Below are 24,408 nucleotides of genomic sequence, written 5' to 3' on the forward strand. Positions count from 1 at the left end.
TTTTTTTTTTTATTTATACCATTCTAACAAAGCTTGACCTATTCCCAAACAATTTATCAAATATAATTTAAGTGCATTTATTTTGTTAGAATCATTTTAGATCATTTAGAGTCTTTAATTTTGAATTATAATTTATTATATCTATATGTACACCGTTTAGATTTTTATTTCACAGCCCTCATTTTTCTTTTAAGATGAGAAATAGCAGTTGCTAAGACACGTGAATATTGTATCCACTATAATGTCAGTTTTGTACGAAAATAACTTTAGAGAAAAGTACAGACACAAAATGTATCTAGAAAACATTTGTGTGTGTGATTATCTGCAGTTGTATTTTTCATTTAACAGTTTAATCATGTTTTTCTATAGTGTTCTATACAAAACACAGCAGACCATTAAAACTATAAAGTGATTTGAGTTTTGACACATTTCCAGTTCGTCACATGGCACATTAACTGATGAAATTACACCAGCTGGACAAACCCAGCTTATTTTCAAAGCCACCTTTGAACACTGGGGGTGAATATCAGTCTGATGTGCAGATGGTTCAGTCTGACCACCATCTTTTACAGGTATGAGTTCTCACTGGTCTCCCAAAGCGACACATTTGCCAAACTTTAAGCTGCAGGAATGCTTGGAACCCAAAATAACGCCAAGTTATATGCTTGATCCGGTCACAATAAATTAAAAATAACTTTTCCGTCCAGTTTTTCTTGTCAACTCCACCCAGAGAACAGTCCTTCGAAGCAAATCAAGCCAGCTTCTTGCGTTTGTTTGTCCTTATATATATATATATATATATATATATATATATATATATAGAACAAGTTGTGAGATGTTGCAGATTCCACCGAGTCTTTCTACCTCGACCTCAACGTCTGACCTTCTTCGGTGTGTTGCATGCTCAAGGCCACTCGGCCGTCCTGCCCCAAAACAAAGACGGCGAAACAGTGATGCTGCCGCATCACTAAAACATTGTCACATAGTTCCTACAAGCACATGACTGACCATTACACGACCTCCCTCAGGACGGTGTGTGGGTTTAAATTGCTTCTCAATGGTTTTAAACCAACATAGTTTAACAGTCATGTAGATCTTCAGAGGTCTCCAGGGCGCAATAAGTCCCTCTCTCTTGGAAACTATAACCATATGATAGGCCTCCAGCTCCAATATACTTTCTTGGTTTTTTTTTTTCTTTACTCTTTCCGCATTCTTGTACGCAGTGTGAAACCTGCAGCTAGGTATTTAAATATCACACTGCACATTGAAGTCTCCTATTTGTAGCCTTTTCTTCCTAAAATGTATCATTTCATCACATATTTGCACGAAGGTTAAAGATAAGTTCAATTGCAAAGCACATTTTAGCAACACGGCCGTTCAAAGTGATTTGCACCATGAAGCGTAATACACTAACCAATTATGAAACGAGAAATAAACATTCCATTTGGTCAAATGTCATCATCAAAATCATCAAACACGTGCATCAAATATGCTGATTAATGTTCTGGTTATTATGAATCAAATGCTCCTCCAAGCAGGTGAGTTTTTAGCTCTGATTTAGAGGAGCTCAGTGTTTCAGCTGTTTTGCAGTTTTCTGGAAGTTTGTTCCACATTATTGGTGCATAGATGCTGAAAGCTGCTTCACCATGTTTGGTTCTGGTTCTGGAGATGCAGAGCAGAACCAGCAGACCTGAGAAGTCTGGAAGGTTGGATGTATAGTGGTGCTAAGATGTTCAGTGATTTATAAACTAACATTATTATTAATTATTATTATTCCTATTAATTTTATTATTTCAGTGAGAGCGCGAGCAGCATTGTTTTAGATCAGCTGCTTTCTCAGGCAGACCTGTGAAGACTCTGCTGCAGTCATCAATGTGACTGAAGATAAACACATAGATGAGTTTCTCTAGACCTTGCTTGGACATTCGTCCGTTAATCCTGGAAATGTTCTTCAGGTGACAGAAGGCCGACTTTGTAACTGTTTTATGTGATTCTGAAGGTTCAGGTCAGAGTTCATCACTACACAGAGATTTTATGCCTAATTGCTGGTTTCTAGCTGTAATAACTGAACCTGTGCATTGACTCTAGATCGTTCCCCTCTGGGTCCAAAGACAATAATTTCAGTTTTGTTTCTGTTCAGCCAGAGAAATTTTTTGGTACATCCACAAACAATAGAGATTTACTGTAGTTATTTTTTTGAAAATGTTTTGTAGTTCTGATGCTTTGGACCACAGTGGTGACTATGTTGTTCCTCATCTCTGAATCAGTGGATGAATGAATGACAGCCCTGAATGGATGGTGAGACAGCAGTGGGGGAAGGGGGAGGAGGCCAAGGGGGGCAGAGGGTCGGGACGGGGCGAGCAGATGAGGGGAGAAAGCGACGGACCGATGCTCGGCCAGAACAAAGACAAATGGTCTTAAAGTGGCGACAGCACTCCTGACGTGTGTGGGTGTATTTGTGACATCCTGCTATGGCCCCAGACAGGCTTTTGTCAAAGTGGGTACACGGGTGGCGACACACAGCAGCTGACAGAAGACATGACACAGGAGGCTGTTTAGGGGTGGCGACAGGAATGCAGTGACCCACAGAGGAGCGCCAGTCGGATGGTCACTACACTAATCAGACTGCTGCTGTGTGTGTGTGGGGGTGTGTGGGCGTGTGCGTGTGTGTGTGGAGATGGGTCAACCTTGAGGGAATACTTGATACACTCCTGTATGCTGTGTGTGACTAAACTACCTCTGGTGTGGGAGTGTGGGACCGGCTCCTGTTACTATCTCTCATTTCGCAGGTGCGAGGCCAGGGAGTAGGAGGCCAAAGAGGCGCTAGACGCTACTTCCTATCAGGGCAGACTAAAACAATGCTCCGCTGTGCTCACACCGCCCCGTCCCCCGGATCTTATCTCTGACAGAACCTTGATGTTGATGAAAACCCTCTGTGTGACTGACCTGCCCTCTCTCACGTCTCCGCAGATGGTGTTGCTGGCGCGCTGCGAGGGCCACTGCAGCCACACCACCCGCTCAGACCCGCTCATCTCCTTCAGCTCCGTGCTCAAGCAGCCCTTCAAGAGCTTCTGCTCCTGCTGCCGACCACACACCTCCAAGCTGAAGGCGGTGAGGCTGCGCTGCGCCGGCGGGACTCGCATTACGGCCACCTACAGATACATCCTAGCCTGCAACTGCGAGGAGTGCAGCTGAGTAGGCGGCAATTCCCTGCAAGACCCCAACCCCCCAAAGGTTCTCGTTTTTCTTGGCCTCGGACCTCGTTCTGAAACTGTTCGGAATGCTCTGTTGATTTTTGGATATAGAGCTATGCTCCAAAAATGCTGGACGCTAACAGTTTGGAGGAATCAAATCCGCTCGCCCCCCCCCCCCCCTTCATGTGCTCCTAATAATTGACCCGCAGCTCTGGGACACATGTAGAACACTCCATACCTTCTCCATTATAAGTGCTTTCAATCATGACGAGCCATGCAAAGCATATTTCTTCAGCTCACAAGGCCTAACACCGCAAACTGCTGATCCCGGGGGCCGGTTTGAGATCCTTCCCCGCCCGAGAGACACACTCCGCTCATTACAGGCCTCAGTAATCCATCACTCACACACACACCCTCAAACCGCAGTGTGGCGCTTCGAAGTATCCGTGACAGCTAAGCGAACCCCTCCCACACGTTTGCCAACAAGACAACACGCTTTGTTAAAATGCAGGACCAGGCCTCCCCAGACGCACAGTGGAACTATACAGGAACATCTGCACTGTTACTCAACCAATAACATCTCACACACTTCCTGCAGACCTTCATGTAGCTGTGTAAAACTTCACTGTCGCTTACAGGAGAGCTCATCATGTGAACGATCTAGGAGAAACAGAGGGCAAAGGGAGCCCTGAAGGCCTTTACCCACCTGTGGGTATTAGTTTGGACTCTCCCTAGACTGTCACTTATGTTAGCGTTCATAATCTCTATCTGAGTCTTTGTGATGTTCGTGTCAGCGTTGTTGTAACCGCAGCCTCTGTCACGCCAGGTTGATAGAGTGCCTTGCAAAAGAATTTATTCCCTTTGAACTTTTTTTTCACATTTTGAAATTGAGATTTTATGCGATAGACGTAAAGAAGGCAAATGTGACCCAAATCGACTTCTTCTTTTTGCCGGTGGTGGTCAGAGGGCAGATGAAGCTGGTGTGTGCCCCAGGGCAGCTGTGGCTACAATCCAGCAGCCGCAGGAGTGTACAGAAAAGCGCTATACAAGTCTGATGTTATTTGATTGTGTTGCCCCTAACAGCAGACATAAGGAAGACTGTAGATGTTAGCTTCAGGTCTAGTGGTAAGATGGTTTCCATTTCACCAAGACTTAGGAATATTTGGTCTTTGAACTATTAATAAAGGCAGTTAGAAGCATTTTTAGAAAAGTCCTACAAACCATCAGAACTGGTGCAGCACACGCCGCCTCCTGACTCTAGGACACCCTTGGGGCCAAATAGAGCAGAGACTGTGAGCCACAGGCCTTTTTGTCCGACATCAGTGTCTTACCTCTTCGATGCTGTAATGAAAGAATGGTTGAAAATTCCCCTCAACACACTCCTGCACCTTGAGGAAAACCGTCCCGGAGGAGCTGAATCTGAACTTCGATGGCTGGGCCGACATCGTCGGAGTAAGAATGCTCTGCAGCTCGAGTCCACCTGTAGATGAGCAGAAACGTCTGGCAATATATTGCAGCTGAAGCTCAGTCAGATTGGAAAGAGGGCATCTTTGAGTCTTGCCACAGATTATCTATTGAATGTAGGCCTGGACTTTGACTGGGCCATTTAAACAAATGAATGTGCTGCGACCTGCACTGTCCCGTTGTAGTTCTGACTGGATGTTTTCGGTTGTCATCATGGAAGGTGAACATTCTGCGAGGTTCTGACGGAGCGGGGCTGACTACAAACGCAGCAGTTAGTTTTTGGTTGTTTTTTTTTAAAGAACAAATGCAGCATTTTCTTCCATTTCATATTTATGCACTATTTTGTGTTGTTCTATCACGTAAAATCCCAATAAAATATATTCAAGTTCGCGATTATAATGTGACAAAATGTGAAAGCGGTATGAATACCTGTACAAGGCACTGTACAATTGCTGCTATTGCCTGTTGTTTATTGTTACTCCTTCCATGTTGAATCAGCGCTACGGTCGCTCTGCAAATGTTTGTGTTGCTCGCAAGTATTGTCACCAACGACGACGAATACAAAACTTCAAATTCTTACACATCTCCATCTGTCTGGGTGAGACTCGCTCAGCTTTCAGTCTCTGGTCAGTGTATCTAAGTGTAAAAATATGTCAGTGTTCAAATTGTGGTTTTTGTATAATTAAAACTCTGCAACCACAGTGTGTTCAGTGCTGTCATGCATCAAGCTGTTTGGTTGACTTTTCTTTTTTTTGCCCATTAGAGCACACATTTTCAGTCTGAAACAGGATTTAATGTCTTTTGTTCTCAAAACTTTTAATACTTTTACTTACATTTTCATTTTGAGAAAAGGACTTCATGTCTTCCTTCTCAAAATTTGGAATGATTGTACTCAAAACGTCTTGCGATCAGACTTAGTCTCTGCTCTACTATCGATTGTGGCAACCTGAACCACCCACTGAACGTAGGGAGAAACAACGATGTCAGCTTTCTGCTCCGTAGTGCACTAAACATCTGCTAGCATTTTGCTACTGAACACCAACAACTACTGATCTTAGGCAGGAGTTTGTTCACCCAACCAACTCCTTACATCCAGTGGGTGATGCAGGTTGCTACAATCGATAGCAGTCACACAGGCACACCCGCTAGAAGGAAACAAACGCACCCAGTACAACACTTTCATTCTATCAACTGAGAGGTTGCCAGGCAACTGTGCCAAAAGATGTTTCGAAAGGCGAGCAGAAAGTCCGAGTAGAGTGTGACCGTGAGGAGAAGTTCTGGTTTTCATAAGGCTTCATACAGTTTTTCCATGTATGTTAATATCTTGTTGTGAAATATCTGAAGTTTTATATCTTTATCTCTAGGATGGAAATGCACCACAAACTTATGATATAAACAGAAACGTTCCATAAGTAGGAAAGAAAGAAAAAACACATTCAAACTATTTGGACTATTTCTGAGTTATCACCCCATGTCTCTATTGCTGGTTTGTAGTCCTGTTTTCAGTGCCATCTCAGCCTTAAACAAACAGACATAAACATGAAGTGAATACATTTTTTTTTCATCAATGTTTTGCACCAAAATGTTAAGAATAAACAAGTTTTCACTGAGACTTTTTAAGTGTGTATATATTTAAAACTTTAAATTGACATATGTGACTGTATGGGGGAATTATTCTGCCATAATCCAAGATTCAGTCTGAAGATTCAGTCACACTCTGTGTGAGTGGCTACTAAGCCAAGATTGACAGACCTTCTAGACCCAGAGTCTTTATACCACAACCAGTTGAGACTCACTTAAAGCACTCATGTTATTTCCATTCGTTCTACTTTGAATTAAGGGGGTGAAGATTCATGCAGTCAGCTAATTATGTTACATGTTTTTGTTTACCAGTCACTATTTTGTAAAGATCAGTTTTCCCTTTAATGTTTAAGGTTTTTTTGTAAATTGGATATTTTAAAAATTCCAAATTATGTTGGTAATAGTGCAGCTAATCGTCATTTCTGACCCGTAGTCTTTTTGCGCATGGACTTCATTTATAAGTACAGGTAAGGTTTGTATGTGTAAAGAATGCAGAAGAGAAACATAAACTACAAACTGCTGCGTTAGATTAGCTAGCAGCAGCGGTAGCTACAGTCTACGCAGCAGTCACATCCATCCATCCATTTTCTAACACCCTTGTCCATAGTGGGGCAGGGAGGGATCCAGGTCTCTATCTCCAGCCAACGTTTCGGGCGAGAGGCGGGATCACCCTGGACAGGTCGCCAGTCTGTTGCAGGGCAACACAGAGACAGACAAGACAAACAACCACACACACACTAAGGAGAATTTAGAGAAACCAGTTAACCTGACAGTCATGTTTTTGAACTGTGGGAGGAACCCACCAGAGAGAACCCACCATGCACAAGGAGAACATGCAAACTGCATGCAGAAAGACCCCAGGCCGGGAATCGAACCCAGGACCTTCTTGCTGCAATACTACTGCAACAGACTGAATGTTCTGTTCTTTGTGTGGGAAATATTTGAGTGCTTTTTGGTGCTGAATCCTGAAACATAAAGTGGTGTTGTTGTCCGTTGCTTTCTGGGTCAGGCAGTTGAGCCGAGTTGTATCTGTTCACAAAGTCACAGACGGTTCGATCGTCGTTTATGTCAATTTTGATTTTCTGCCAATGCCATACCAACATGTGAATATGCGGACTACCTCTGTGCTGGAACTCTGCTCTGTAAAAGTAGTCAACAATTTCACCAAAGGGCTGTGCAGGAGAAAATGTCAAATCTCTCAACAAAGCGTTGACATGCTTATCAAACATTCTCATGGTAGTCACTGGATTTGATCTCAGTATTTCACACTTTTCCGACCAGTCAAGCGCTTCAAAATCAACTTGGGCGCCTTCTTGCTTTTTGATAGCTTGAATAATTTCAGGCCAACGCATCTCGGCGGCAGAGAATGTCAGGAAAAACTGTGGATGTCCGAGCTGAGCCAGCATACTGTACAGATCACGTGTAGTTTTTCCCCAGTAAGCTGGAGTACCCCTGAGTGGCTGCATAAATCTGACTGCATCTTTGTTTCTGACAAGCTTCTCCTCTTCTGCTTTGTTTTGCAACATTCCTGATGTTATTCTTCGTCCATCTTTGATTCTAGTTTGACCCTTCCTTTACTGTGTTATCATGCTGGAATTAGCCAAGTGCATTTCAGGGACAAACTGCGAGTAAAACGGGTAATTAATGTCTTTAGCAAATCTTCTATCAATGTTGAAAAGCCTTGAGTTGAAGTAAGCGCGAGTTTAAGAGACATGTTTCCATCGAGCGTATCGCGTCGTGTTGGAAATTGGACAGGAAATGACATTCCCTCTAAATATGGAACTCTGAAAAAACTAACTGGAGAATTTTCTTTCAGCCAGAGCGACACAGTATGATGAATCACTAAAACATAGAAAATCTTCTGAGATGTCCACAGGCTGCGGACAACTTTCTAAAGCAAAACCTCGATTTTGAAAATCACTTTCTGGCTCCTCTGGATTTGGTTCATCTGGTCGTGTACCAGAGGATGACTTATCAATATCTTGTTCACACATGGCGTCTTTCTCACGTCTGTCAATTTCCATTAAATCTGCTTCATCATAATTGTCACTCCTCCTCATCATGTAATGCTGGATCACAAAGCAATGCGTCGTCTCTGATACTAATATCAGCATATTGTGGGTGAATCTCCTTCAGCTTGTTCAAAGCATGTATCAGTTTAGACCATATTACCGTCTGAATACGTTGATGACGTTTGTATGACAAACTTCTTTTCAGTTTGACTCTCATTACCAGGGACTCACTTCTCAGTCTTGGTAAACATTCAGCCACTCCCTGTAATTCTGATGGGACACAGACAAGATCGCCACAGATAAACTGCTGTCTTGCCTTTTGGAAGCCGTATATAATCTTAGCAAATGGTAATGTCTCCCCAAAATGTTCAGATCTTGTAGCTGCTACTTTGATGGAGCGCTCTTTCTTCTCCATAAAAATATGGTCTTACTGTGGGCATAATTGTGCTCTTGTATAAACAGTTTATTCCATAAAACACAGACAAGAGTTTCTTTGACATCCACGTTCTCTTCAAGATGGGAACTGATACATTTGTAATTTGATTGCAATGGCGGGGATTTGTTATCAAGGGACATGTTACACAAAAAAGATTATTTTTGAATTCACAGACTAGTATTCCGCCCTGTGATGAATGATAAATTGTGTTATTTATCCTAAAAAGCCAGAGTGGTGTGTTTTAAGGAACGCTAATTTTGGAGTATTTGCAACAATAAAATGCAAAAATGTAACTAAATTCCCAATTTTGATGTTGAACTCTGAATGTATTTACAATCAATATTTCAGTCAATAATTCAGTTTAAATAATACATGGTAATACAGCAGCTCTAGAGGACCCGGATCTACATCATACAACTATGTGAAATAAATAGTGGTTTGTAAAATTTCTAAGTGGCTGGTAAAAGTGTACGTTTTTTTTTTTTTTTTCAAGAAATGTTTTATTTCCACCAACGTTTAAACTACCAGCCAACAAATAAATAATCGTGTTTTTAACAATAAAAGTAAAATCCGCTTTTTATTGACATTTTTCCCGCTGGATCGTAACTCTAAACTGAACCCAGAAAGCTGAAAAAGGCGCGTTAAAGACGGCGTGAAGCGAACCGAGGGTCTGCGGGGGTGCCACAGTTCCCGGTCGGACTCTTTGTTTCGGGAGACACGGCGGGCCCCCGGGGTCTCATTAGACGTCGTTTCTCGTGTTTGGGGTCGAGGTGCAGCCAAACCTCCGTGGTTTTCGTCTCAGCTGCTCGCTCGTGTCTCTGTTGGGCTCGGAGCCGAAACGCTCGCGCGGCTCCGTTGAAATGGCGTAAAAAAATAAATTAAAAAAAAATCCGACCGACGGAACATTTCAATCCCGACAGCATCTGACAGCTTGGGCCGCCGCTTCACACGTGAACCTAATAAAAATCCTTTTCACCGAGACTCTGGAGACTAATTTGCCTGTCTGCTGTCTCCTCTCACTGAGCCGCTCCTTTATCACGGCTCCCGCTCCAAATCTGCGCACCGAGCAGAGAGAAGGCATTTCCTGACACAAAGGAAAACGGTGTAATTAACTAGCGGCGCTGCAGCGCGACAGAGTGACGAGATAATGGCTGTCAGGCTGATTGGAAATGTTCTCTGTTCAGAGTCTAATGGTGGACAGAAAGAGGCAAAGAGAAGCTTCGCGTATTGTGGTCACACGTATTGAAAGGGCAAACTATCGTTCCTCAAATCGTGTTTTTCTCCACATCCAGGTGTGAGGCAACCTGGCGGACAGATGTGATTTTTTTTTTTATAGCCCTATACTTCTGCAGACACCACACAGTCATTTGTTCCTCGTGCTAATCATAACCATCTGATCGTTTATTTAAAAAAATAAAAAATACAATTTAAAAAAATCGTAGAAAGGAGGGATTTTCATTGGACCGCTCCGACGCTGCCTCCTCATTAAAGAGAAACTCACGTCCCTGTGTTTATTATTCCATTATAATCCCAGACATGGACAGCGGCCATGTGCTGGAGGCCTCACAATATGACTATTCACCGCCGTTCACATTTACTGCGTTGAGGCCTGTGATTAAGCTGTCAGCACAAATTTACAGCGAAAAAGAATCTGGACAATTATCGCGAGCGCACTGGAAGAATAGATTCGCGGAGGCTTTGCGGGTCCGTCTCGAGACAATGACCGTTTTACCCGCGCGAGCGGCGACGGGAACGTCTCAAAGTTGAGCTCGGTGTTTTGGTTTCGTTTCTTCGTTTATTTAGACCGAGAAGGGGAACAGTGCGTGAACCGGCTGTTGTCCCCAAGCGCTCATTTCTGGTCAGATGTTCTTCTGTTCCAGCCGACGTTGGCAATTTAAAAAAAACAACAACAAAAAAACCTCAACTGAAAATATTCATGTCAGTGGTATTCAATACTTTATTCTGGATGTTAACAGCTTATAATTTCACAAGAGCCTGTTGTTAGATTCGGTGCTCTTTTGTTCAGCTTGATGTCTGAGTTGAGTTCTCCGGTTTTCCTGTTGTATCAATCCGCCAGACCCACAGAGACTTACGAAGGTAAGTTTCTGGATTTTGCTGAGTCACCTTTCTACAGGTACGTCTGTTGGTAATAAATTGTTTTCATGCAGATCGGTTTTCCTGAAATTTCGGTCTACTGCTGTTTTGATATAACTTGTTGATAACTGAGCTTTTAACATATTTCAGTGAAGTTTTAGTTGATGATTTCTTTAGGTAGCGTTGCAGCTCCTGTACACAACCAGTAGCTGCGTTACTGTCCATTAACCATGAATTTGCACACATTGAAATTACAAAACTGAATTTGCTTAATTGAAAGACTCCAATTTCAAAATAATCTCACTTTCTTAAAAAGAAAAAAAGTTTTGCACTAGGATGAGGTGGTTTTTCAGCTGTTTCAAAACAGAAGTATTTGGCAAAACTGCAATGGAAACACTTTTTCCGCATCACGAGTCACATGATCATCGTTGCTGCTGGCGTAAACGACAAATAAAACGGCAGGAAGTGGTAGGAGGATACATCCATCCATCCATCTTCTTCCGCTTATCCGAGGTCGGGTCGCGGGGGTAGCAGCTTCAGAAGGGAGGCCCAGACTTCCCTCTCCCCAGCCACTTCTTCTAGCTCCTCCGGGGGAATCCCGAGGCGTTCCCAGGCCAGCCGAGAGACATAGTCCCTCCAGCGTGTCCTGGGTCTTCCTCGGGGCCTCCTCCCGGTGGGACGTGCCCGGAACACCTCACCAGGGAGGCGTCCAGGAGGCATCCTAACCAGATGCCCGAGCCACCTCAACTGGCTCCTCTCGATGTGAAGGAGCAGCGGCTCTACTCTGAGTCCCTCCCGGATGACTGAGCTTCTCACCCTATCTCTAAGGGAGAGCCCAGCCACCCTACGGAGAAAACCCATTTCGGCCGCTTGTATCCGCGATCTCGTTCTTTCGGTCATGACCCAAAGCTCATGACCATAGATGAGGGTGGGAACGTAGATCGACCGGTAAATCGAGAGCTTCGCTTTTTGGCTCAGCTCTCTCTTCACCACGACGGACCGGTACAGCGCCTGCTTGACAGCAGACGCTGCGCCAATCCGCCTGTCGATCTCCCGCTCCCTTCTTCCCCCATTCGTGAACAAGATCCCGAGATACTTAAACTCCTCCACTTGGGGCAGGACACCCCCCCTGACCCGGAGAAGGCACTCTACCCTTTTCCGGCTCAAGACCATGGCCTCGGATTTGGAGGCACTGATCCCCATCCCGGCCGCTTCACACTCGGCTGCGAACCGCTCCAGCGAGAGCTGCAGATCACGATCTGATGAAGCCAAAAGGACCACATCGTCTGCAAAAAGCAGAGATGAGATCCTAAGGCCACCAAATCGGATCCCCTCAACACCTTGGCTGCGCCTAGAAATTCTGTCCATGAAAGTGATGAACAGAATCGGTGACAAAGGGCAGCCCTGGCGGAGTCCAACTCTCACCGGAAACGAGCCCGACTTACTGCCGGCAATGCGGACCAGACTCTGACACCGGTCATACAGGGACCTGACAGCCCGTATCAAAGGGCCCGGTACCCCATACTCCCGGAGGACCCCCCACAGGGCTCCCCGAGGGACACGGTCGAACGCCTTCTCCAAGTCCACAAAACACATGTAGACTGGTTGGGCGAACTCCCATGCACCCTCCAGGACCCTGCCGAGGGTGTAGAGCTGGTCCAGTGTTCCACGACCAGGACGAAAACCACACTGCTCTTCCTGAATCCGAGGTTCGACTATCCGACGGACCCTCCTCTCCAGGACCCCTGAATAGACCTTGCCAGGGAGGCTTAAGAGTGTGACCCCTCTATAATTGGAGCACACCCTCCGGTCCCCCTTTTTGAACAGGGGGACCACCACCCCAGTCTGCCAATCCAGGGGAACTGCCCCCGATGTCCATGCGACATTGCAGAGTCGCGTCAACCAACACAACCCCACAACATCCAGAGCCTTAAGGAACTCCGGGCGGATCTCATCCACCCCCGGGGCCCTGCCACCGAGGAGCTTTTTAACCACCTCGGTGACCTCGTCCCCAGAGATTGGAGAGCCCAACCCAGAGTCCCCAGGCTCCGCTTCCTCAGTGGAAGGCATGTTGGTGGGATTGAGGAGGTCTTCGAAGTACTCTGCCCACCGGCCCACAACGTCCCGAGTAGAGGTCAGCAGCACACCATCCCCACTATAAACAGTGTTGGTGCTGCACCGCTTCCCCCCCCTGAGACACCGGATGGTGGACCAGAATCGCCCCGAAGCCGTACGGAAGTCTTTCTCCATGGCCTCTCCAAACTCCTCCCACGCCCGAGTTTTTGCCTCAGCAACCGCCCGAGCCGCATGCCGCTTCGCCCGCCGGTACCCATCAGCTGCTTCCGGAGTCCCACAGGCCAAAAAGGCCCGATAGGACTCCTTCTTCAGCCTGACGGCATCCCTCACCGAAGGTGTCCACCAGCGGGTTCGAGGGTTGCCGCCGCGACAGGCACCGACAACCTTGCGGCTACATGGTAGGAGGATGATAGCTTTTTTTTTTTTTTTTTTTCAGACAACGTGCAGCTGGTCCCTTACAAAAATCCCATGAAAATCACATGTGAAAACGTGATTTTCATAGGATTTTTTTGGAAGGGGTTCCTCTAACAGCATCACACAGTTCATAAAAAGTTTTGCATCATTCCAATATGTTGAATCCATTGCTCTGCTATAAAATTGCTGACTACAATTTCCCCCAAACCAAGTATAAGGGGTTGTTGCCAACGTCTCCTCTGATGGATGGTGGATGATGAGCGCTAGCGCCGTGGCTGAATTATGAATATATCTCACATAAGTGTTTACATCCGTCGCTGCCATGATTTTTAATGACTTATCGCATGAACAAATCTATTCACAAGAGGTTTTAAATTCATTTCAATGAAACACCACAATTGTGAAATTGTGTTTTTGTCGACATTAGCAGAATATAGACAAAGATTTGAGGGCATTTGTAATAAAGACGCAGCTCATGTAACCTTTCTGCAGAACTGATGCAGGTGAGGCTCAAGTATGGCTGTAATGACCCAATAATGTTATATAATTTCATACGCCGCGTACATAGCGTAGTTCAGATACTTGAAACTGAAAGTAAGCTGAAATGAACAGAAGATTAATAGCCGATAAAAAAAAATAGAGAAATTAAAAATTGAGACGGTGAACCCACAACAATAGTAAGGCTCCCTATGCTGAATTCCACAACATTGATCCCAATACACAGGCACTATTCAGAACGGGAGCACAGGACCGGAAAAGATACTTTAAAGAAGTAGCTCCACTTTATTTATTCTTTTTTTTTTTCAAATTCTTCTCCATTTTGCCATGTTCAGACAAGCTTCACACACATTTTACAAAACATGACAATGCATAACAAGATAGGAAACAACATGACAGGCGGCTGACGCAGCTCTTCAATTTATAGCCTTCTCTTATTACCACATGTATCAATACGGCCGCCAAAGATCAGAGATGATGCTCTCGTATGCTAAAATGGACGTGGCAAAAAGCACCAGAAGTTTGGAACATTTCAGAAAACCTGAAAACTGAAACGGATGTATGAATAGGGATTTATGGAAACTAAATTCAGCTGAAAGTTTCTTGAACTTATTGGATAAACTGGCATTGCACAGTCAAATGACTGTAAGATTATTACCACAAAACAATGTGAGCTCCTTAAAAAGAAACGAGTGTTAAGCAGAGTTTATTAGAACATATTTATTGGGGTAAAAATAAAATGTACTTGGTCATGAAATTTTTATATTTATTCATTCACATAAAACCTTGATTTGCATTCACATATTCAGTGCTTTGAGGTTTAGTGTCTGCCACAGTTTTTATATAAAGTTAAAATTAGTTTTTTTTTTTTGGTTATTCTCTTTGGTTATTGGTGTTGGACAATAACCAACACCAATGCAGTGTTTTAATTCCTGTAAAACACTTGGAAACCATAGAAGAAGATTCGTCTGTGTGGCCAGCGAGGCGTAATAAACTTCTATCATTCTCTGTTTTCCGTAAATTGGGGGTTTCACAGAGTGTGTAATGCCGACTTAATCGACCGAATCAGATAGAAAACATCGCCTGAAAGAGTCAAATGAGGAGGTTCTGGAACTGCGACCAGCTGGAAATGTTTACTGGCAGGAAAAAAAGAAAACCCAGCTGAACTGGCACCAAATGTTCTGATCACAGGATAAAGGAATTTATTAGGTAAAATGAGAAAATTGTTTGGAGGCCTATGTCTCCAACACAATAATTTAGAATATGTTCAATAATTTAGAATATGTTCAATAATTTAGAATATGCATTCCAATGGGATTCATTTGCCAGGTTGAGAATAACTTTTTTGAAGATAGTCTGTAAGCAGGTGCTCCATCAGGTTTCTTTTTAAGCCAAGGTTTCTTTCTTAAAATGCTTTTTATTGTTCTGTTGTCCCCATGCAAACAAACAATAAAGAGAGAAAGAATTTTACAAGCATGGACAAATACCGACCCCTGTGACGTTTATAGCCTGAGCTAATTTGCGGCGTGCGTCACCAGATAGGCCTCGAACAACATAAAACCGTTTAAAAGACAGTAAGACAACATAGCAAGACAGCCGACCTTTAGATATTGGGCTTTTACTAACTGTAAGTAAACAGTCATTATTCTTAGCAGAAATGAAGGTTTTAAAACATCAGTGAGTCTGTAGTTAATCTATAAAATAATGGACCTTTTCAGTATTCTGACTTAATAAAGGTTATGTGGAAAGGAAGTAGGGTTTTAGATTGTGGTCAGGCTTAATTTTACATAAAGCATGTTGGACCTGCTCAGGCAACAGAGACTTTTTTCTTCTTCTTTGGGGGTGGCAAGATTCAAGGAGGACGAACCGTTTCTGACGATGCCAGGCTGCTGCTGCCCTCTGCTGGCAAGTCCCAGGACACACATTGTGTTCACTGGTCTACGTGACTGTAAACAGAGTGGAATTTTCTGATTATTATTCAGACAACGCGGAGAGTAAATATGAAGGTAAATGATGATAATAATAACTAGGAGGAGGTGATGGATGAGTGAGTTTTATATGCTGGAACTCAAATAAAACTCAAAAGAAGTGTTTGAAACCAGAGCAAAACAACGTGCAGTACCTTATAAAGAAATGTTATACCCCTTGGAGTTTTAGACATGTTTGTTATAACCACAGCCATTAGAGTATGTTTTCAGACGGTCATCACATTAACAGAATTTGCTTTAATAAACAAAAAACTTGTATTTTAAAATAAGAAAACCCTCAACAAGTTGTGACAGTATGTTATGAGACAGATAATCTGCGAAAAGATTGATTTCCTCCACCTCCTCTCTGAGTTGATATTGCCATCTGTACCAATTCAGTGCTTCAGAACAAAATCAACCAATCAGAGCCAGGAGGAGGGTCTTGGCGCTGTCAATCAATCTCTTGTATGTGCTCCTAAATGTGCTGATGGCAGAGAAACAACTTACCATTACAGGAAAACCGTTTATGCACCGTCATCGTTGGCCATGCTAACTAGCTGTAGCATTCATGACGTGCTATGCTAACTGCAGTGTAGCAGAGAGAGGGGATGAGCTGCGCCACATGGAGGGTGATTGATAGCGCCAGAACCCACCTCCTCTCTCTGATTGGTTGTCTCTAGGTTAGCACTGGGACAAGGCAGAGGAGCTCAATATTTTATTTTTTTCACTGATTATCTGTCTCATACCACACTGTCACAACATAGAGAATAGAGATAATTTCAATAAATATGTTTAAAAAAACTTCTAAATGTTACACAACACAGCTTTAAGTGGAAGAAAATTGAAACATGATTTTTGTAACTTTTAAGCAAACTAAAAACATTGCACACTGCTAAAAGACTTGATAATTTGTGCAATATCATCATAATATCATTAGTCATTGCATAAAAATACATTTAAAAGGAAAAGGTTTGTGAAGAATGAAGAAACCATTTATATAGTATGCACAAAAGATGTGAAATCCATGAATTTAAAGGGAGAATACTTTCATTTAGCCATAACTGTGTCTTCTGTTGCAAGGCTCTGTAAAATGAAATAAAAGGAGGTGAACAGTTTCTGATTAATCAGAATCAGAATCAGAGGAACATTTCTGTATCGACACGCTCACCTTCTCCTTTCCTGCTCAGTCTCACTGGCCTACTCCCTGAAAGGACATCGATGTGCTAGCGTCAGACTTTAGTAGCTTATTCCATAGATTAGGATTAGGATTACCGACAATCATGCTCAGATTACTCCAAGAGGGGAACCTTAATGTATATCCAGAACAGCTGGAATGTGAACTAAAAGGATGTTCGTGCATTGCATCAAATCTAAGCAGGTGAAGCAGAGAGTTTCACTTCATCTGTGGTCAATTTGGCCAAAAAAAAAACGGAAAAAAATTTGGCAATCTGTCACACATGCCAGCCTAAATCAGGGGGTTCTGTTCTAGCAGATATGACTGAAATATGTTCAATAAAAGGATTATTGGATGTCTAAAATTGCAGCGAACATCTCAGCACCTGCAAGTGGCCACAAGAGGGAAACAGAAGCTAAAGAACGCAAAGCGTTGCTTTAGTCTCTAACCACATGTATGTGCAAAGCCTGTGAGTCACACAGACGGAGAGGCCTGGATGTAGGCCACTGTGCCATAACATGTCAGGACACACAGGGTCACAACTGCAGAGTTAAAGGGGCAGTATTATGTGTTTTCCAGGCACATAGTGCCAATTCACAGCACAATTAAGTTACTATGCTACCTTCAGTTGCAAAAATGCTGCATGAATCAAATATGAGTTGAAAGAACTTTTACTTGGTAAATTAACGCCTTGAAATTGGGCCTCTGTCTCCTTAAGAAACTCCTGCTCTTTCTGAAACTCCGCCTTCAGGAAGTCGTCACAAGATTGCTCGTTTTGACCAGCATCGCTCTGAGAAGTATCCGATGTTGATATCTGTATCGGTATTGAAAAACAAATTTCAGCTCATACCGGTGACAATGTTTCCTATCCGTAAGAGCAGATCTATTCAGTCTAACTCTATGCTTTATGCTCTGAGCGACATCAGACTTTACTATTTATTTTACATTATAATCAGAATTCCTAATTGCTCTTTCTGAACCATTTGAAAGAAGGTTTGCTACAGTTTTTTTTTATTACGTCTTTGACCAAGGTTGCCAATCTGTTGTTCTACTCCTGTCTGTACTGACTGAGCAAATTAAAGTTGTGTTATTTTTCCATGTTTGACCAAACTTGTGAAACTTTTTAAGTGTATTTAAGTGTGCTGTACTGGCGCAGAGTTATCAAATAAATTTCTAATTCAGTACATTTATGTCTGTGTTTAAAAGAAGAAGTAGAACATTGCAGAGACAGTAACAAGAGTTGCAAGAGTATTCATACACATTGTTGCAAATTGCCACACTGCAGCCTTCAGGTATTTTGTTAGTATTTTAACTGACAGACCAGAACAGAGTGGGGCATAAATCTGAAGCAGGATGGAGACGATTCATGCAGTCAAAACCAGACGTTTAACTTTAAGGAACAAAAAGACTAATAATCTTTTTTTTTACTCTCTGAAGATAAATCAGAACCAAACTTCTCTTCAGTTAGATTCACCGAAATGATTTCCATTGCCCAAAAGCCACAAAAATGAGAAAAAGAATGCGTCTTCAAGATCAGAAATTTGCATACATCTGCTCAGTATTTGGTAGCATCAGCTTTGTACTGGATGGATCAAACCGTTTGGGTTTCCTTCTAGAAACTTCTCCCAACATTTTCCTGGAGTTCTGGTCCATTCCTTCAAACAGAACTGATTGACCTGAGTGCCTTTTGAAAACCCTCAAACACACATTTTCAGACCTGACCACAACGTCTCCATAGGACTGAGGTCAGAACTTTGTGATGGTCAAACCAAAATGGTGACTGTGTCGTCCTTCCAGATGGACAGATTGGTGCATTTGGAAGACCAATCTGTGCCCAAAGCTGTACTTCCTGGCTGATGTCTATAGATGTTGCTTCAGTATTTCTTTCCTCACGATGTAATCTATTTTATGAAGTGAACCAGTTTCTCCTAAAGCAAAATAACCCCACACCATGATACTGCCACCACCATGCTTGACAGTTAGGATGGTACAAGCATCCCTGTTCTTCCTCCAAATGTAACAATGGTCATTATGGCCAAACAGTTCCACTTTAGTTTCACCAGACCACAGGTCGTCTCTCCGGAAATGAAGATCTTTGTCACCGCAGTGTTCACCTGCAAAACTGAAATCTGGCCTTTTATGTTTCTGAATATGTTACAGTGTGTGGCATAATGCGACACGGTGTGAGAAAGATCCAGGACTGTGAATACTTTAACAAAGCACTACCACAGCTTTACGCAACTACACTGAAAAATGAAAGCAGGCAATCCAACTTAAAAAAAACTGGAGTCGATTTGTTAAAACTATAATCAAATTTATCCAAGAAAAATACTAAGTGTAAGTTGACTGTTTAGAGAAAATGCAACTATCACTGTTTTCTATGTTTCCTGTCAGTTTGAACAAAGAAGCAAAGAGAAAACAGAAGCCAGGAACTCTTTTTATCCAATAGTTTTCTTTTGATATTTGTAGTTTCATGTAAAAAAAAAAAAAAAAAACTTTGGGTGTCATTAGAGTAATTACAACATACTTAGATTTATTAGGTTAAGTTACACTCACTAAAATTGCACAGGTTAATGTTACTTAATCAGCTAATTTAATGAAAACAAAAAAAATCGAGGCCTGTTTGCATACTTTTGAAGTAAGGCTAACTGATTAGGTTTTACAGTGTTTAAGTTTTTGTCATTAAAACATATTCAAACTGATCAAGTTAGTCAAGTTGTCAACTTAAGATGAACAGAATAAACATTTTTAAGTTTTGAAAACTTCTTTTTTTAGGCATACTTTTTTTTAAAGCAAAGTCCACTTATTACGTTTTACAGTGTACAGCTCTAGAATGGATCAGATCTGGTCTGCGTCTGCATTGCAGATGAACACTTTTTATTAATAATAAAAGTGAAAATTTCACACGTTTATTTTATTAAGAGTGAAATTTTCACAGACAAAATAAAAAAATAAATACAACAAAAGCCTTGGATACAATAAATTATTGCTCATTTATTCACCAGATTTCTTAATTCATTCAAATTCTGTAGCAAATAGAACCATAAACATCTGAGTAGGATGAATTCATCAAATATATATATATAGAACAAAACTGTCCGTTTAATTTATTATTGGACAGAAGAAGATATGAAAAGAGAACTGTTTGGCCTCAAAGTGATTTGAAGTTGAACTTTTTTTTTTTTTTTTTGCTTCCTACGGCAAAAAGAGGAGACAGAACAGCTGTGAAAGGAGGATCATTCTCCTGTTTTTATGGTTTTTGGAATCAACTCAAAGATTTTCGATCATTCCGCCATCAATCTTTGACAAAAAAAAAAAAAAGAAAAGCCTGATAAGAGAAGACTTTGGGCCTGGCAAATCTCATCTGATCAGGAATAAAGTTCACGTCCTGTTCACCCCGCAGACCCACGGACACCTCCCTTAATTAATCCTCCCTCCCCCGGCGCGCGGGGTGCTTTACTATGTGTGGGCGGAGCCAGGTGGGTGTGGGCCTGTTTAATACAGATGCGCTCCTCGGTGTGAAGCCCTGCGTTCAGCGGCGATCGGACGGTTCGGTTCGGGAGCAGAGCGGCAGACGGGAACCATGACCGGCGACAACTACGACGTTGTGGTGATCGGAGCGGGGATATCAGGTAGGAGCGACGTCCAGGGATGATTATTGATTCCGGGGAGACTTGAGTCCGGGCGCTGTGGGCGGGGTGGCCGGCGCAACTGTTGCACAAGAGCCGCTGGATCACCGCTGGGGGAAGGAAGCGGACGCAGAGCGATCCGCGTCCCTTGATTCCGGTTTCCATCCACGTATCTCCCGCCCTCCCTCCGCTGCTTTACTGCGGGTTAAGTAGCGGCTAATCAGCCGCAGCGGACTTTGTATTACATAAGAGGAAGAGGAGGGAAGGGTGGGCAGAAACCATTCCTGGTTCCATCAGTGAGGCTGAGCAGCTGCTCGCTTCACCGCTGCTGCTGCTGCTGTTTGTTGCTGGTGATGGTGATGGTGGTGATGGTCACCATGGAGGAAACTCGGTCTGTTAGGCGACACTTTCATGAAGAGAGAGAGGCCAAGTAGTTCCAGGAATCTCCCCGAACAGATGTTGTTTAATGTGGAGCTGCTCTGGCTCCACAAACTTAACAAATCACGGTGATGTGATTAGCCTGGAGCCTGGAGCAGAACACGACTCAAGCCTGCTGCCGTTACTATAGTTACTACAACTTCCTGAGGTGTAAATGACTACACTTTTAAACCCACAATTTGTTTTTTTGAAAAATGTCAACGAATACTCTTGTTTTCTTCTTCTCTTCTTTCTCTCCATCCTCACAGCCAGTCGTCTGTTACGATTTGCGACACATTGAGGCGCCGGGCTAGAGGGGCGCCAGAAACTATCTCAGGAAATTGATTTTCCCGCCATAAGAACCACTGTTGTTGTTAATCAGACTTATCAGATAACAGGACTATGGCGTTGTATTGAGTGAAGACAGCACAGCCCAAATATCGCTGCTGTGTTTAAAAGTGTATCTGTTTTACGATTCATTACCAAGTTAAGCAAATGATTACTGTCTGAATGACAAAATGAAGTTGTTACCTCGAGAAAACCATCAGGAAAAAAGTATAGGAGGAAATTGGTTCTGTAACAAGCACTTTTCTCTATTATTTATCTCACATGGTCCAGTTACCATTACAAATGAGTGCAAAACCTCGTCAATATTCCGCTAATGTTGAAAAAAAAGGCAATTTTGCAACTGCGGTGTTGAAGAAGTTTGTCTGCAATAAGTCATTAAAAAACGCGCCTCGCCGTCTGGTTGTCTTCTTCTTCTTCTTCGTGGTTTGCGCCAGCGGCAACATCCGACTGTTGGTCATGTGACTCGTGTGACGTGAGAAATAGAAATGTTTCTATTGTAGCTTTGCAAAACAAACCGCTTTTGATGAAACTAAAAAAAACACCTCATGCTAGCGCCGAGACTTTTTATCGAAAAACAAGTAGTTGTTTTTTTTTCTTCCCAAAATCGGCGTCTCCACGGAGCAAACTGATTTGCGAAATATGAAATTACACAATGATTATACAGTCAATGGAAATTCAACTATTACTGAGATACCATTTCTTCTTAATTGTAATTTTTAATGTTCATATATATATATATATATATATTTATATAGTACATTTCTGTCATAGTACATGTCTTAAACTTCATTCGTAATGGTCTCAAAAGTCTTAAATTTGAGTTGGTTAAACTTGCAGAAACCCTGGTTTAGTTGCCTTCTTCCCGACAGCAGTGCCCAGCAACAGGTGGGGGAGGGTGAGCTCACTGCACCTCATTATACTCCTCTAAACCACAGCAGTGGTAGGACATTGCTTTATGACACTTGTGCTCATTGACAGCCACACCGTTCTGTTCAGGCTGGTGGAAAACCCCCTGTTCCCGGTGACCACTGCCCCTCCGTCAGTCTGGCAGATCCATCGGACGGCCAGGAAGAATTTAGGTCAGTGTCAGGTCAAATACCAGTCAAACGGTGAAAGCAGCTCCAGCAGAGGAAACGTTCATTCACCAACACAACGAGGCGCTGATGTTCTCCATCAGGCTGGCGTAATCGCACCGTTTGTTTCACTGCGACCTTCTAACGTCTTCCAATGAGGACCACAAGTAACAATCAGTGTCCAGACAGAGGACATGTCCCTGTCCTCATCCCTCGCCTTCCCTGTGTTTTGCTCTCGTCATTTTCCTGGCCGTGAGACGGTGGGCCTCCGCTTTCGGAGGAAACGCTCAAAAGTGTGTGACAGCCGAGGAAGAAGAGACGCAGAAATGATGAGGGAGGGAAACTCTTCCCCTCGTTTTTATCCCCCCTCAGCAGCTGCTGGCGTGGGTAACTTAATGAGGCAAACACAGGAAGGGGCAGGAGGAGGAGGAGCCGAGAGTTTGGGGAACGAAGAAAGGGAAACGAGTTGGAAAATAGGGAAGTCAAGGGTCAGGGATGTGAAAACGGAAAGATGAAGGGAAGTGGTTTTAAAGTAAACCACCGATGAGGCGATTCTCACAAAGTTACTCCTAATAATCCACGAAGGGGAGGATTTGTGGAATGTCTCGACTGATGAACTCGTCCAGAATTGAACGTTTCTAGCCAGGAACAGAGCATTGTTCTGAGCACAGAGAGCAGGAAGTCCTCGTGTTTACACATTCATAAGGACACGATGTATGGTTGATTAGCCTAAACTCTGAACGTGATTCTGATCAAAGGAAATTCCTCCATTTAAGGCTTAGAGGTCAAAAGCACCAACGTGCAACCTTGTTGCACAGCGCAATGATGTGGACTCAAATTCAATCTAGGTTCTAATACAAAAGTTGACTCAGTCATATTGACGTAAGTGATGCTTGTAAGAAATAAAATCACATTTCTTCTTTTCTTGATGTGAGAAAAGTGTTTCTGTTGCTGCCTTGCAGAACACACAGAAAGACCAGCGCAACTTTTGTTGCTGTGTTTCATTAAGCAGCTAGTTTAAGTAAATCCAAGTTGCACTATTTTACGGTCAACGGAAACGCAGCTGATGACACGTAACCAAAACAAATCCCCAAGTTTTACCGAGTCCCTTGCGGGGTGTGGGCAGTTTTTTTTAAATTTTATTTTGCGTTTCCTCGCAATAAGCAAATACTGGTTACTGGAAACATTGAGATGGAACTGCACATAAAAACAGTCCTTTATTAACCAATCAGACTACTGACACATAAAAGACACAATCAGAACTGTCAGATGTCAAAAATAGTCCAAATAGTTTGGATGTATTTTTTTCTTTCTTTCTTTCTTATGGAAAGTGTTTATACATCTAATAAGGGAGATGAAAATCCATGTCTTGCTTCTGCGTTTTACATATCGGTTTGTGACACATTTCTAGCCTCAAGAAAAAGACATAAAACTCCAGATATCTCACAAACGAGATATTAACATACATGGTAAAACCTTACGATGACCTTGTATTGTAGCAGAAAGTACAGTGGCCACCAAGAAAGACTTTCGGTATTCAAATATGCCACATTAACTGATCGGTACCTTATTGCGAGGCGACGCTAAAGTATTGAGAGGTAAAAGAAACATTTTACCCCATATAGTTCATATGGGGTAAAATATGGGGGCTTCATACAGTTTAAAGAAATGCCTGTCATCATTAAATGTACATATCAATCAATAGTTGAAATAATAACATAAAAAAGAAACGGCATTCTTTCCCTTTCAAGAAAACTGAGCGTCTCTGTGTTTGATCAGTGGAGAAGTCCAATGCGGGCCTCAACAGAACCGGCCCTCAGAGGCATTTTACCCTGAGAGCGGTTCAGGTTGAGGGTCTGCTTTTCTCTCGTGTTTGAATGCTGTTGAATAATCCAGGACCTGATTCTGGTGAGTCATTGCTTGTCCAGGAGGCGCCAGCGTGAGGGCTGCTGAAAAAACAAAACGCACAGGATCAGTCCGTTTACTTCCCAGCCCGAGTAAAAAGACTTCCTTGCGTAACGTGTTTGAATC

The 24,408-nt window shown here is 42.9% G+C and overlaps 2 protein-coding genes across 4 annotated transcripts in view; both read left to right on the forward strand.

Moving 5' to 3' along the window:
- Positions 1-5,381, forward strand: part of ndp (NDP, norrin cystine knot growth factor) — a 35,962-nt gene extending 30,581 nt beyond the window's left edge. For all 3 annotated transcript variants that reach the window (XM_023336228.1, XM_023336230.1, XM_023336229.1), the window contains exon 3: positions 2,971-5,381. In XM_023336228.1, coding sequence (XP_023191996.1) covers positions 2,971-3,195 — 225 coding nt within the window. In that variant the 3' untranslated portion in view covers positions 3,196-5,381. The remainder of the gene's footprint in view (positions 1-2,970) is intronic.
- Positions 5,382-20,356: 14,975 nt separating this feature from the next.
- The window catches only part of maob (monoamine oxidase B), a 39,113-nt gene continuing 35,061 nt past the window's right edge, over positions 20,357-24,408 (forward strand). The window contains 2 exon segments of the mRNA XM_023336562.1: positions 20,357-20,465; positions 20,468-20,542. Coding sequence (XP_023192330.1) covers positions 20,372-20,465; positions 20,468-20,542 — 169 coding nt within the window. The 5' untranslated portion in view covers positions 20,357-20,371.

The sequence above is a fragment of the Xiphophorus maculatus genome, chromosome 7 (genome assembly GCF_002775205.1).
Source record: "Xiphophorus maculatus strain JP 163 A chromosome 7, X_maculatus-5.0-male, whole genome shotgun sequence".
Taxonomy (NCBI): Eukaryota; Metazoa; Chordata; class Actinopteri; order Cyprinodontiformes; family Poeciliidae; genus Xiphophorus; species Xiphophorus maculatus.